General features: G+C 38.0%; 1 protein-coding gene across 2 annotated transcripts; it reads right to left on the bottom strand.

Moving 5' to 3' along the window:
• Window positions 1-6: 6 nt before the first annotated feature.
• On the bottom strand, window positions 7-6,070 carry LOC107085610 (amphoterin-induced protein 1-like). 2 transcript variants are annotated; one of them, XM_015376051.1, is made up of 2 exons: window positions 5,959-6,070; window positions 7-4,363 (listed from the first exon to the last, which is right to left on the bottom strand). In XM_015376051.1, exon 2 carries the CDS (start codon window positions 4,293-4,295, stop codon window positions 2,886-2,888), a length of 1,410 nt encoding a protein of 469 aa, XP_015231537.1. In that variant the 5' UTR covers window positions 4,296-4,363; window positions 5,959-6,070; the 3' UTR covers window positions 7-2,885. The 2 variants fall into 2 exon arrangements, with proteins under 2 accessions (XP_015231537.1, XP_015231539.1); XM_015376053.1 differs by having other exon boundaries at window positions 5,867-6,048.
• Between the last annotated feature and the right edge of the window lie 9,181 nt (window positions 6,071-15,251).

Here is a 15,251-nt window from a genome sequence, read left to right as displayed (position 1 = left end):
GGGGTTTACGGGGACGAAAATCTCACTTTTCATGCAGTGGGTTTGTCTGTTCGGAGTTCCTTGTTTCTCAGTGTTTGTGATCTTAAAAGCATTTCCAAGTACCTTCCTTATAAATGCAAACAGTTAGTTAGAAAGACTTGGCTTTATGAGTGTTTAGGAATTTAATAGTGATACATTAAAGCTATATACACTGTCCTTCACACTTATTGGCAATCCTGAAAGAGATTTATGAAAAGCCTTGAAATCAAATCTGCTTTGCACACTTAATAATGTGTAGCACTTTGTTATTGACATGGAAGCTGCTTCGGAGTTTGTCTGACTAGCTATGTGTTTCGCGGACGGAGCCAGCTCTGCTTCTGTCTCCTTGAAACCCAGTTGGCCTCTGCAGATGGCCGCTCACACTGAGTCTGGTTCTGCTTGAGGTTTCTTACTGTTAAAGGGGAGATTTTCCTCTCCACTGTTGCTACAAGCATGCTTAGTGTCAGGGATTGCCTTTGAGTCATGAGTGGATGCAGTCAAATGCTTTTCCTTAAATAGAGAAATTTAAATCAGTTTGACTGTATGATCTGGTTGAATTGTCTCTGTAAAGTGAGATGACATGTGTTGTGAATTGACGCTATATAAATAAACTGTATTAAATTGAAATTGTTATTAAAGCAACATTCTTGAATAAAGAATAAATAAAGCTTTTTGCTGATTGCTTATGTGCTGATTTATACACTTTTTGCAATCATGCTTTATTGTTAGGATTCCAGTTTGTGTGGGTTGTTTTTGTGTTTTTCTTCTCTCCATTACCAGATGGTACCCTGTTCTTGTTGGGCCTCCTTGCACACCTGTGGCTCGTTGGGTCTTTACCAGAGGAGTATTTGAGCAGTGGGCTGTCACTACCTTGACGCCAGAGTGTTTGCCAATATTGGGTACTCTAGCCAAACTGAGATTAGCAGAGTCCAACCTTAGCCTTGTCTCCCTGAGTCTAAACTTGCTTTGTCTTTGTTCTTCGGCAGGAAGCCTTCCTGTATCACTGGATAAGCCTGGACCTTCTACCCCCCAAGAAGGATTAACTGAGTGACACTAAGCAAGGGGAAACCTCCACATGATCCGTTCAAGTCAACTTCTGGAAAACCAAGTGACAGTCCGCTACTTTACTCCTCTTGGTCCAACATTAGTCTGCCTGTCCACTCTCCAACGAGTTAATTCTTCTCTGGATTTAACCCCACAAACTGGATCCAAGGAATAACCAAGCGCCCTGCCAAACGTGAGTACCTCTCTTGCAATATACAAGCGTCTGTCTTTTTTCCCACGGTCCCTGAACTGATAATTGTGATCTCCCCTGCAGAGGTTCCAGTTCACCAGTCCATTGAGGTCCAACAGTATTACCCAGTAGAATATCTCTCTCCATCTGTGTTTTGCTAACCCTCAATAAACCAGTTAACTTTTACCCTTGGTCTCTGAGTGGTTCTCTGCATGTGGGTCAGATCTTTAAATCCCATTATGACATTTATCAATAGACCAGCCCTTATGTATTTGGTTTTTTTTTAAAGTTGGAGCTTAATGAGGGGATTATTTCACCATTTCTTATGGTACGGTCTATTTATCTATAGTCCTGGGTCTTCTTGAATCTTGTTGTGTTTGTTCATAACTAGTTTACTTTATGATTAATGTCTGAAATGACCATCAAGGATCTTGACTTTGTCTTGTACGAACAGTTTCTCTGTCAATTTGGTTTCATGTTACTGATTATTATCATACTGAACGACCCATCGCTGATAAAATGTGACTTAAGACAAGATTTGTTTCTAAAATTCCTTTGGTATTGATAAAAATGAAGTTGTTGAACTCTTTGACAAGGTTTTCGGGATCTATTGATAAGCAGTATCACACATTTACATTTCATGCAGGCTTGGCATGGTGTTGCCAAAAACGTTCAATCTTAGGCTGTGTCTGAATATAGGGCACTATATAGTGGTTACGGCGTTTTAAATGAGTGTCCGAGCGTCTAGTGGATGAAAAAGTAGTGGAATTGAAATTTGAAAACTAGCGATCCTCCATGGTCACTAGACGAGCAGATACTGTATATCCCGGAATGCTTTGTTTAGAGAGCTCTCCCTGCAAAGCATTATGGGATATGCTGTCACATAGGCTGTCGTGACCTGATCACAGCACAAACCTCCAGTTAAAGGTTTGCTTATATTCATCAAACTGCACATATTTTTTAAAGAGATAAAAAGCTTTTCCCAACACTACACCCATTCAACTAGTTAACATCCAGGGATAGTCATGGAGACTTTTTGTGACAGGGACTTTTGGGATTTTTCTTTTTTTTATATCCATCACTATTTTCCTCGTAAAAATGGTTATCATCTCTAGCTTAACTGAATCCGTTTTTTTTTTCTCTTTTTAAAATAAAACTTGGAGAAAAGGACCTTCCCTTTGGCCAAACTCTCATAAAAATAAAGCAAGATGTATTACATAGAAAATGTTTCATTTACATTTCAGATAGAGGGTACATCACGCATGCCTATATAAGTGTAAAACTGGTGAAGTTGTTCAAGATAATTATTTCTTAACAGGAGATTTGTTTTCAATGAAATTCTGATTCTCAAATCAAAAGTTGGATTTCTGAAAGCAATTCAAGTTCAATATCCTGCAATATAAAATGAAATCAAATAATATTTTAGGGCTTTGTGCAAATCTTTACCAGAAGTGACCCTGACTGTAGAAAGTGGTGTATTACTGAAACATTCCTGTTACTTGTGTGGAAAAAAAGCTGTGATTGAAAGTTGCTCTACAGTTTATGCAAAGCAACACTTGATCTTTACTGATTTTAACTTTTTCATCATGGGAGTATCAGAGCTCCCAGAACTAATGTGGCCTTCCTCAGACCTCTATTTGTTCCTGCTGTCCCTCGACCACTCGTCGTCTTCCTCCCCTATAGGATTTAGTCTCCCATTCAGCTCCAGCTGATCCTTACTTTCTTGCGATGCTTCATATCTGAAGGCAAAGGCCCCGTTCTCCGCTTCCTGTTCTCCGTGTGCCAGAGGGAGGCTCGCGGTTGAGGAGTGCAGGCTCTCTCCAGGGTCGTCCTTCTCTGTGTTTTCACCTGACCAGCAAGCGCAGCAATGGGGTGTGACATAAAGGTAGACAAGGATCAAAACCACACTGATCACACAGGCTCCCAGGGTGGTGTATGCTGTTTTAAGATCCTCCAGCCCATGGCTCTTTGTGTAGTTTAACACCACCACAGTAATTTGGACAGTGTCAATTAAGGAACTGTTGTTAGCATAGCAGGTGTAAACCCCAGAGTCTTCAAGCTTTAGTGGGCCTATCTCCAGGTAAGTACCACCCTCTTTGATCTTGGTGTTGTTTGCTGAAGATGCTGAGATATTCCCTGGCAGTACCCATCTCTTTTCCATGTACTTCTGTCTAGTGTCACAGTCAAGAAGCAATTTCTGCTCCAGATTAGCCTCTCTTATAAGAATCTTGTCATCATTGCAAGTGATGTTCAGTATTTCTTTAGTCTTTTTGTCTGGCATTGTACATGTGTGGTTGTCTGCAAACCCTGAGACAGAGCTTAACATTCTGATGTCCCAGCTTGCCACCAGTTTATACAGCTCACAGCTGCATGTAAGAGGATTGTTATGAAAGTAGACACCATTCTTCATCCAGGCACGCATGGACTGGAGCTCCTTTATTGGCAGGTCCTTGATTTTGTTGAAGGAAACATCCAGCAGTTTAAAAGTATCCAACTTGCTTCGCTCCTTTAGCACCTCCAAGGGGATGCGTGAGATCTGGTTGTGGCTCATGTAAAGCTTCTGTAGGGCGCCCATGCTAGAGAAGGCAGTGCGATCAATTTTAGAAATGTGGTTCTTGAAAAGGACAAGCACCTCAAGGTCTTCCAGCGGCTCAAAGATGAACTCATCCAGTAGGGTAAGGCCATTATAAGAGAGATCCAAGTAACGAAGCTTTTTCACATGAACAAATGCCTCGGAGGAGAGAAAGGTGAGACGATTGTTGTTCAGCAGCATTGTCTGTAGCATGTTGAGGTCAGTCAGGGTCCACGTGGCAAGGAGTTTTGTGATGTTGTTAAAGCTGAGGTCCAGAACGGATGTATGGTTAGGAAGATTTAAAGTGACATTTTCTAGGTGTAAATTAGAGCAGCTGATGATGTTAATAGCACACACACAAAGTCTTTTGTGGTCCAGAGACTTTCGTTTTAGCAGTCGATTAACTCTAACCACAGGAAACACTAAAGCTAGATGCAGAAATAGGAGGAAGCATCTTCTTGAGGCCCGCATGATGTTGGGACTCTTTCCACACGATCCTGAATTTGTGGAACCAATATCCAGAGCAGATTCTTGATGCTCTAAAAAAAAGAATAAACAATGTACATGATATCAAATTAAACTGTTGTATTGAGATATAATGCAATTGGTTAACACAGCATTATGGATTGTTAAGCAGAAAGAAAATAGTAAAAAATGATTGCTTTTAGAGTAGATCTCTTCCTATGGCCTCTCTTCCAGCAGATTAAAGGACTGGATTATGAGGTTCTGTAGAAGGATAGGAAGCAGTCTAGCTTTTTTTTTTGCAGAAAATTGGGACTCAACTCTCCATTGAGCAAACACAAATAAAATCAATTAGAAAAACTCCTTTAGTATACTCCTTTAGTGTTTATTCGCTTAGCTGGTATCTTGGATTGATACCCATTCAAAACAGGGTATTCAGGACACCAGTACATAAAGCATGGTTTTAATCACTTACACTGCTGATAGCAACTGCATTTAATCCTATTTTCTAAATTCTCAATGCTGTATTGCAACACACAGTGTAGAGAAACGTTAAAGTAACACACCCAACATTTTTGGAGCTTTTAAACATCATTAATCTTGAATAAAATTACTGAACAATAACACCACACACCCCATGTAAAAGACTTCATTAGCTCAGTATACGGTTAGTTCTAATGAAAGCCTGATAATCCACCATTGATTTGTCAGGTATGTGGTTGTAGGGAAACACCTAAGGATTGGTTTAGATGCGAGCATAATCATGTATTGGTATGAACCTGTCAAAATCCAACCCTAAGATGCAATTAAAAGTATAGTGGAGGATTTTTGCATATTTTTGTAGAGACCCGCCCTCTCCACTTTAAAAAAAAATGTACATGCACAACCCTTTACCTCCGAGATGGAACACCTATTCAACGAGTGTGGGAGCATGCACAAGCCCATTTCTCCTCATGCACGCTCTGTTTAAAAGTTGTTGCTTAGCTTACTTTCCAAGCTTACTTTCCAAAAGAAGATTTGCAATTTTTCCTCTATGTGAGACTCACCACCAGTAAGTGAAAATGGTGACGAGCACGTAGGACGGCCTTACATAAACATATCACCAGAATAATTGACAATAGGATGACCACCTATTTTAATGATCCACCCAGGAAAAAGAATGTCCTCCGATATACCTTTAAGAAACCGAGACAAAACAGCGCAAAATAAATTCTCATACACTCTCAATATGAACAATTTTTAAGAGCAGAAAGGATAAATTATTTTATACCCTTCTTCACTTATAGTTCCAGAAAACGGTGGTTCTATAAAGTGTTAGCTCTGGAAGTCTGACTTGAATTTCACGTCATACTTTTTACGTATGGTCATTTAAACATTATAATTTGTAAAGTAATTTTTGCCGGTCTGTGACAAAATCGGAGCAAATACATTGAATTTGACTTTGGGGTTTAGAACAGAGAGCATCTTTTAGGGAAGATGTGAGTTTAGTGAGGTTTGTGAGAATATCCTAGAAATGCATACAATTAGAGGCATGTCATTGTGTCAAATACAAAAGAAACAATAAAGCATGCAGGTTTTACTTGGTCCGTGGTGACTATCCAGTCATTGTCTTCCTCCGCAGAGTAATAAATATTTGTCCCAACTGGCAGAGTCCCAACAGCCTCTGCTTTACCTTCAGTTGATGATATCAGGGGTTATCCTCTTCTTCTCCAGCAGTGAGCAGTGGAGATCAGTGGTCCCATCTGTCAGTTTGCTACAACACACATGAGCAGAGTTTGCTGGGCAGACCAGATCTCCGAGGGGAGAAGTACAACCAGCTGCTATCCGATCCGATCCGAGGGGTGTGAACAGCAGGGGAGGGGCTGACTCTCCTCTCTCCTCCACTCCTCTCTTATGTCTCAGTCACATCACTTAGAGACTGAAATTACTCAGAACAGCACTACAGTGATGTAGAAAGAAATAGATTCATTATGGGAAAATTTGCTGAGATCTTAAAGGTAGCAGCGAATCAGGATAGTTTTTATTGCAGGAAAATATACAGTTAACCTTGAGACAGAACCACAGATATATGTTTGTTTCTTAAAGAATGGTCAGCAAGGTTTATTTTTTACATTCTGCTGCATTTCAAATTAACTTGATGCTTTTTTTTCTTCTTCTGGATCGTCTCATAAGTGTGCAGAAGGTCAAGACAAAGGCTCATTGCACAACCTGCAGCAGTCATTAAAACAAGACGTGATGAGCATGCAGAATAACATGAGGTCTTAGCATTAGGAGCATGAATGCATAAGTGTGATTAAAATCAAACAAAGAACAACTTCAGATAAACAATTTGATCAACCAAAACAATAAGATAGATAGAGCAGACTGAAATATAACATTCAATATGCTAAGGGAAGATATTAATAGCCTGAAGAACTAATCTTATGAATTATATGCAGTTATACATACATAGCTATAGATATTCCATTATGCAGCTATGGAACAGTCGCATTTAGCAGTAGCGGAGGACCCACATGCAAAAATTGACTGACAAAAACCTGGTTCTTGTTGGGATCTGGAGATCTGTCACCTTTCTCCAGCAGAGAGCGCCCTGGGTCTCCTGAGCTGAAGCCACCTGCACACCTGAGGCTGATTCATCTCATCAGGAGACCAGCTACTTAAGCAGCGGCTTGACTTCCCTTCAGCGCCGGAGTGTTGACCAGTTTTGGTTAGCAGAACCTGAGCCTCAGCCTGAACATAGAATCTCTGTCTGCTCTGGAGAGTAACCCTGATTCTAACCAGCCTATGTCTTCTCTGCCTTATTTGAAACCTGATTGAAGTCTGTAGCTCTGGAGGAGCTCATGTTTGCCTGTCCTAAGAAGCCAAACCTGAAGATCCTCAGTCTGAATCTCCCTGCTAGTTCTCAGGAGAGAACTTGGAGAACAACTCAAGGTCTGAACCTCGCTAGCCTGAAGCTAAGCTCTGCCGCTGCTAAGCTCTCTGCTGAACCCACAGTTTCTGGACCCAACCGGTTCCCTCTCTCCACCGATCAGTCTGAACCTCATCAGGTACAACTCAGAATCAAACTCTGTCAAGACACCATTGCTTTCTGGCTAACCAAACAATCCCTCTCTGCAGATTACTCTGTGAACCCAGTCCCGGACCTGTACCAGAACCAGTGCCATATTTACTCTCTGTGTGTTTACCAAAATAAACTGTTAAACTTTTACTCAGTTTCCTGTGGTGTTCTGCATGTGGGTTTAATCACAGAGACCCATCATGACAGTTCTGATAAGGATTACAGGAAAAGAAAACCATGGAGTGCAGTTGGTGTAACAGCAGGAAGCAGGAACGAATAGTTGCAGCCAGTGAGCTTATATATTGAGGGAGGAGTGGAGAATAACAACCTGGTAAAATAATCAAGGCAAAGTTGAATAGCTCAGAGAGGAGAGTGCTGAGCAGGGGAAGCTTAAGGATGGTGGATAATAAGAATATTGGACTGAGTCAGAGACTATAAACCAATGGAAAAATGTATCAAACTAAAGGTAAACTCAAATAAAAAAGGTCAAAGCACATAAGTAATGAACAAAACCTAACACAAAATCTATATGGATACACCCATTCAACAAAAAGCAATCTTAACACCAAAAGGTCATAACAGAGAGGTGTGTTTATTTGTACATTTGAAGGAAAAGTAAAGTTGAACAAGTTGTGAAAATGAACATAGAGACGTGCACATGATGGGTTAGGCACGGCTGGATAGCAAAAACCTGTACAGACCTTAGTTTTATCCATTTTAATTTCCAGCTCCACAACACATAATGGGGGCTGATCACCTGCTTAAGTGAAATGAAATGGATGAAAAAAACTGTAAACTGGGTTTTTACTTTCTAGACCCAGATTATCAACCTCTGGGATTAGGGTGTACAAACGCTTCTTTTCACATTAATGCTATCATAGATAATTTATTAAATAATTCCATTATTTGTGTAATTCAATTTAAAAAGTGAAACCCAATCATTATACAGATCAAATTCACATAGACGGAAACCTTTAAGTTGTTTCAGTGTGTTGTTTTTAATGCTTATGGCTAGACTTTTGTAGGTAATTAAAAATACTATATTTCACATGAATAAACTATTTCTTCTGTTGACCGGACAAACAAACTGACTTCAGAACAGGGGATAACATCCTTTCAAATCCAGCCCTGGCTATGGGTCAATAATAATGATGCTGTAGCAGCTTATTTGGAAAACAAAGTTGAATAACTGGTTGATCCTGTGATCCTCCATCTTGATTTCACCACTCACTTTTTACAGTGCACCACAATAGTGGCAGCAAAAGCATGATGGTGTCCAATCTTTGCATCATCAAACCTTAAAACATTATTTCCCCAGAATGCATTTTAGCATGTCTAGGTGAGCGATACATTTCTGTCTTATTTAAATGTGTAAAGTTAGAATGGATTCTTTAAACTCTAGGTTCATATGCTCCACTAATCTGGAATTAACTTCGAGAAAACTGTAAAGGGTCTGAAATCTTTTAATAGGGAATAAAAACGTATTTATTTAGAGGGACCTTTGAATTTTCCATCTAAACATAAAACATGAAACATGAAGTCCAACTTCCTATAATCTTATTCTAAAAATTACAGGCTTTTACATTTTTATTGGCTTTCATTGGCTGTGGTGTGTTATTTCACCACAGCCATGTATTTTTCTTTTCCTTTTTGTCATCTACAGCTCTTTGAATTGCCTTTCTACTGAAATGTCCTTGTCAGGATTTGGTTGTGGTTAGAGGACCAAAATGCAGAGGCAGGGAGGCAGAGGTGAGTTTCTTGTGGATTTATGAAGTGTTAACAAAAACTGAGGCAGTAATCCAAAAATCAAACGTGAAAAAAGTCAAACAAACCAGAAACCATGGAGACATAAGGGGAAAAAACAAGGAAGACTCAGGGGCTATGTTAACACTGCAGCCTGAAGTGACCCAAATCCAATTTTTTTGCCCACATGCGACCTGGATCTGATCTGAACAACACACATCCGATTTTTTCCAATGCGACCCAGGCCTCTTGGCTATGTGGTGCTGAATCCGATACGAATCTGATCTTTTCAAATGCGACCTGTGTCTGAAAGGCCACGTCGTATTCATCCGACCTGAACGTCATTAATACCCAACAATATGTTTAAACATATTGAAAAGATTGTGTTTTCATGGTTGGAAAAGACCGCTAGATGCGCGCCAGCACTACCATCCATGTTTACTTCTGGAAAAAAAGAGCACGCTGGCCTGTGACGTCATTGCGTCCTCTACTGCGCATGCGGGACACTTGCTTTGTTTGACTGCAGTTCACATAGGAGATCACATACAAGTCGCATATATTTGGAAACATGAATGGCAACGTGAAAAAATCAGATTCTACAAAAAGATCGGAATTGAGCATCAAGGCCTGTAGTGTGAACATAGCTACAGAGACGGAGTTGGAGGAAGTTAGACGAGGAACCATCTCTGAGGAACTGCATAAGGAGTGTATTTATGGGAGACAGAACAAAGAGAGGACTAACAAGCAGATTGGGAGCAGGTGTGAACAGAGCAGAGAGGAAAGTAGCTAGGAAAAAGGAGAACACAAGAGGGCAGCAGAGGGCAACAAATAAAAACCTGAAAACTGAAAAATAACCAGATAACAAAACAAAATTAGAATTAAACCACTAAAACTAGAAAACATGGAGCAAAGTAAAACTTAATACAAAAAAGAAAACACAACAGAACCAAGACTGTGACAGTCCTACATAAATGAACTTGCCCTGCCTTGCCTTTCCTTGCCAGGTTCTTGAACAACTGAGCCTATATTCCGTCATGGTGACAGAGTGGGTCTTCTTCCAGAGAAGGGCATTTAATAATTTACAAGGATAGCCCTCAAAAGCAGATTATTATGTTTCTCCAAAAATAAAAAAATATATATTTTATCCAACCTATAATTGGTACAAAATTCTCTGTTATTTTTGACATCATGTTTATCTACCAACAAATAAAGATCTAACACCACCAGCATATAAAGCTATCACTTTCAAAGTAAACTAATCTAGTAAACATTTGATGATAGTACAATAATATCTTTTTTCAAATAAAGTGAGCATGGAGTGCTTCAAGGGAGTGAGAAGAGGCTCCTCTGGTGCTCTTTAGTAGAACTTCTACTGAAACACTCAGGTGGAAAGTTAGGCTTTTTAATAACTTTCATCCTGAGTACCTCTGACCTCTTCTAAATTTGATTTTTTTTTATTTAAGGCATAAAAAACAGTTTATTCTCCAAGGATTTTTCGTTAAAAATACAGCAGAAAAAAAGGACCTAGATGTCTTTAAACTCAAACATCTGCACAAACTACATCACAAAATCTACCACTAAATCTACACTAAAAAAAGTGACTTTTTTACTCTGATAGAGTATTTGTCATAATTTCTACTCTTTTTTTTTTAAACTTCACTAAAAACAATAATGCATGAATTTTGGGGAAAGAGTAAGTTTTACTTAGATTTCCTTATACCATTTAAATGTTTAATAGCAGTATGTACATAAACCTAAAAATACTACATAAACTTTACTCTAAAAATGTAGCGTGCAAGGTGCATGCACACTGTAGCTCACAGCAGGACTGATTCTTTTACGTTACAGGATCACACACAGAGCAAGAGGTAGTCCCAATGACAGTCATTTTAGGAGGGTGCAACAGTATTGCAAATCCTGCTCGGTGCTCATGGGACTAATATATGCCCTGAACTTGGCATACCCTCCCACTTTGCACTACACTTTTGAAGTCTTTCAAAAACCTTTCCTGGAGTTGGATGGGTTTAAACTGTTTAAATGTTGAAATTGCATTGTTTCTGTGTGTACATAAGATTTGTAAGATTTTTATCGCATATTTGAGTAATGACTATATTACCAGATCTGTGCTGAATGTGGTGTATATGAAATACTGTGTATTTGTTTTTTTTACAAGTCATACCCACCTAATCTTTTTTTGGTACAAATTCTAATGGAGTACAACATAATGCACTTTTACTATTAATGCTATATTTGAACATGTTAGAATTTTCCATTTAAATAAAGGCATACATAATCTTTACACCACTGCTTAAAGTTTAATTGGCTGTTTCTGTTCTAACCCTCGCCCAGAAGTTGTTTTGAGCATGTTTGTTTAAATTACATATTCTTGATCTTACATATGAGTATATTTCTGTAACGAATGTTGAAACTCTTTCTGCATGGAGTTTGCATGATCTCCCTGAGCATGCATGGGTTGTCTCCGGGTACTCCGGCTTCCTCACAGTCCAAAAACATGACTGTTTTTCTCCTTAGGTGTGTGTGTAAATGGTTGTTTGTCTAGTTTGTCTCTATGTTGCCCTGCGATGGACTGGCTTCCTGTCCAGGGTGTACTCCACCTCTCACCCATAGATAGCTGAAGATAGGCACCAGCACCCCTTGCGACCCCAACTGGGATTAAGCATGACAGAAAATGGACGGATGGATTCCAGTCAGACTGTCAAATTTTGGTAACATTTCTCAAAATGTTAACAACTTGAAATGATTACCTAATATTAGTGAGTAGTGTAACATAATGCAACAAAGTAACTCAATATGTCAAGCACAAGAAAATAAGTAATATCTGCTTAATTACTTAATAACAGCAAATACTACAGGGATATAAGATTTACTTAAAATTTAAAGTAAAATGCTGTTTGTGCCTATGAAAATCAAGTACACTTTACTTAATTCTTTTAAATAAATCTAACTTACAACTTCGATTAAATAAAGTAAATGTTACTTAATATGACTAACTGTTATGTCTTATGGAAAGTAAAATCACTTGATACTGGTGAGTGTTACTTGATATTGATTTGATAGTGCAAATTAAAGTAATATATGAGAAATAATTTAAGAGATATTGAATTGATTTGGACTTTATAATGAATTACAGATGACTAAAATAGGAATATCAATTTACTTCAGTTAAATGAATCATAGTCCTGTCTTCAGAAGCTTTAATCAATTGTTTTTAAATTCTCCAGACACTGTGGCTGCAGTTTATCTCCAGTAAATAATATCATATACTGCTTGTTATTACCTGTAAACAAAGAGAGGAACGAAAGACAATTACCCTGTCTTTATATCAGCAGGATCATAATTGTTCCTGCAGCTTCTGACTGGTTTGAATGAGAGCAATGTTTGCCATGATGCAGTCACATTCACAATGTGGTATTGTCTCCAGGGAGCTGTGATTTTTAGCTCAGCAGCTGTCACAACAGGCCTTTGACTGAGCTGGTGTGGTTTGATCAGCACTGTGTTAGGCAGGATCAGATACTGAGGTTTATTTTAGTGTTATACTGATGGAGATTTCTCTTTCTGCTCTGAATTATAATTGAGGTGCAGCTTGCGGCCAGTGGTAGCAGGTAATACGGTAATATCCATTGATGCTATTCACTTTGGTCCATTAGCTAATTGAGTTCAGTCTCTTCTTCTGATGATGTCTGCACCCCAATGGCTGGAAAATAAATAAAAACACTGACAGTTTAATTAAAAACGAATATATTTAACGTAATCCAGACTGATTTTGTGTATACAGATATTTGTTTATGATAGTATAACTTATCAAAATTAGATTTATGTTTACTTCCATCTTATTCTAAGTAAATGCATCCTTTTTTAATTTACTTCAAATTGTAATTTTTAACAGTGTGCATACTGGTGTGTTGGGTAACACTGCTGTCTTGCAGCAAGAAGGTTGCGGATTTGATTCCTGAGCCGGTATCTCTGCATGGAGTTTGCATGTTCTCCCTGTGCATGCGTGGGTTCTCTCCGGGTACTCCGGCTTCCTCTCACAATACAAAAACTTGACTGTTAGGTTAAATGGCTTCTCTAAATTCTCCTTAGGTGTGAGTGCGTGTGGATGGTTGTTTGTCTCTGTATTGCCCTGCAATGGACTGGCGACCTGTCCAGGGTGTACCCCGCATCTGTAGCCTTATTTTTAGGATTGATTGAATCCAAACATAGCTATGCATCTATAAAAAATAAGTATTTTATGTTGACTGCTTCTTAGCAAGTTTTTCTGAACTTTCAGTTTTTAATAATTAATAGACAAAAGCCGTATTAAACTGGAGAAATGTGTTGCTTATGACATAAAAGTGTTGGGGGTTTTTTATTGGTGAAATAAAGAGATAGAAGCATCACTCAGTTTTAACAATTCTATATTGTATTTATGAGCCCTTTTATTGAGATTTTTCTCAGAAATTTCCAGAATTTCAGGGATATGTCTCTTATTGCATTTTTTTGTGTTGGAAATATTGCTAGATAAATACAGCCAAAAGCAGTTTAAATCTGTGGAAATAGATTTAAATATTTTAACTTGTGTTGAGCTAATATAGAACAAAAATGTATTCAGGCACTCATCAAAAAAACTATAAAAACGGTGTAACTATACTTTATCAGAAGCTTACCTAAAAAGGATTGATTATCATAGTCTGATCCTCATGGATTTCACCAAATATGTCCAAACCTGAGTTTGAGTTATCTGCTAGTTTCCAAAGCTGGGCAGAAAGGTAAAGCAGCTGAGTCATTGTTTTTTTCTTTTTTTCTTTTTTGCCATTTGCCCTAATTTGGATAAGGTGTTAAGTATTCAATCAAAGGAAATATCTCATGATTCCTGAGCATCTATGGAAATTACATCCAGAGCATAAAGATTTTAATTTTGAAGAATGAGGGCTACTGCATTTTTCTTATTCATTTTTTATGCTTTGTTTGTGTTATGTGAAAGAAATATTATCTGCTGAAAGTTTGTGGTAATTATATTACAGGAGGACAAAAAGAGTAAAAGCAACCTGCAGCAATGTTGCTTTTACAAAAAATAACTATATCAGTAAAACTGGGCAAAGTAACTTTTACATCTATATGTATTTAGTGGAACTTACATACAGTAAAAACAAAACTGTTGCAGAAAATGGAGGCAGTCAACCAGCTTTGTGAATTCACCATAACTCTAAAATTTGTAAATTTTTATATTTAAGAAAAGGGGACGGATCTAAATCTTTATATGTTCGTTATGTTTCTTTCAAGAGCAACAGGCTGGATACCTTGATCTGATTTTAGCTGGACTACACCAAAGAAATGACGTCAAGCACGATATAAACATCATAAATACTAGAGAAACAACAGTTGACGTCTTAATGGTAGCATAGTATCCAACCAGAATTCACTGAAGCAGGGAGGATAACAAAAAAAACTCATGATGAGAGTTCCTGGCTGAGATACAAAACCAGGTGCAGCAACCATTAATGTCATACTGAAAAAAAAAAAGCAGAGGTAAAATCTTTTCCTTTTTAAAAAAAAAAAATCAGGACTCATATTCATATTATTCAGGTCGATTCTATTTCATTCTAATCAGTTTAATTGTATTTCTTTCTGCATAACCTAAAGCATCTTTAGGTTATGCAGCCATTTTAAAAAAGCATTCTGGATTTTACTTACATTGATATATAACTACATTTCACTAAGCTAATTACTATAAATTCTTATCACATTGAATCACTGGACAGGTATTGCATTGTATAGTACAAAAAAGTGGACGCACTGCCACCATCTGGCATAACTTGTATGTTCAAGCATCTTATCCATGGACTAAACTCTGGCTGGATTTTGCAGTGTGATTCAGCATAACTAGACTGGCATGACACCAAGTATCACAAAAAAGAAATTAAAAGAAAAACATGCCGCTTCACATCTAATGCATTATTGTACGGTCAAATAAATACATAAATGATCAATGCAGACTGAATTTGGCAGGTGACTGGTGTTCAGAAATGTTTTATATTTAATCATACAAACGGAAATATTGAGATAATAATTTCATGACTGGTCCAGAATTAATTTTCTTTCTCCTATTCTATTCTATTCTATTCTATTCTATTCTATTCTATTCTATTCTATTCTATTCTATT

Source organism: Cyprinodon variegatus, unplaced genomic scaffold (assembly GCF_000732505.1).
Source record: "Cyprinodon variegatus isolate N-32 unplaced genomic scaffold, C_variegatus-1.0 Scaffold129, whole genome shotgun sequence".
Taxonomy (NCBI): domain Eukaryota; kingdom Metazoa; phylum Chordata; class Actinopteri; order Cyprinodontiformes; family Cyprinodontidae; genus Cyprinodon; species Cyprinodon variegatus.
The sequence above is the reverse complement of the archived record's forward strand: the minus strand, read 5'-3'. Positions and strand labels throughout refer to the sequence as shown.

Excerpts from the sequence above, each read along its gene's own strand:
- LOC107085610 (XM_015376051.1), bottom strand. The coding sequence starts at position 4,295 with ATGCGGGCCTCAAGAAGATGCTTCCTCCTATTTCTGCATCTAGCTTTA.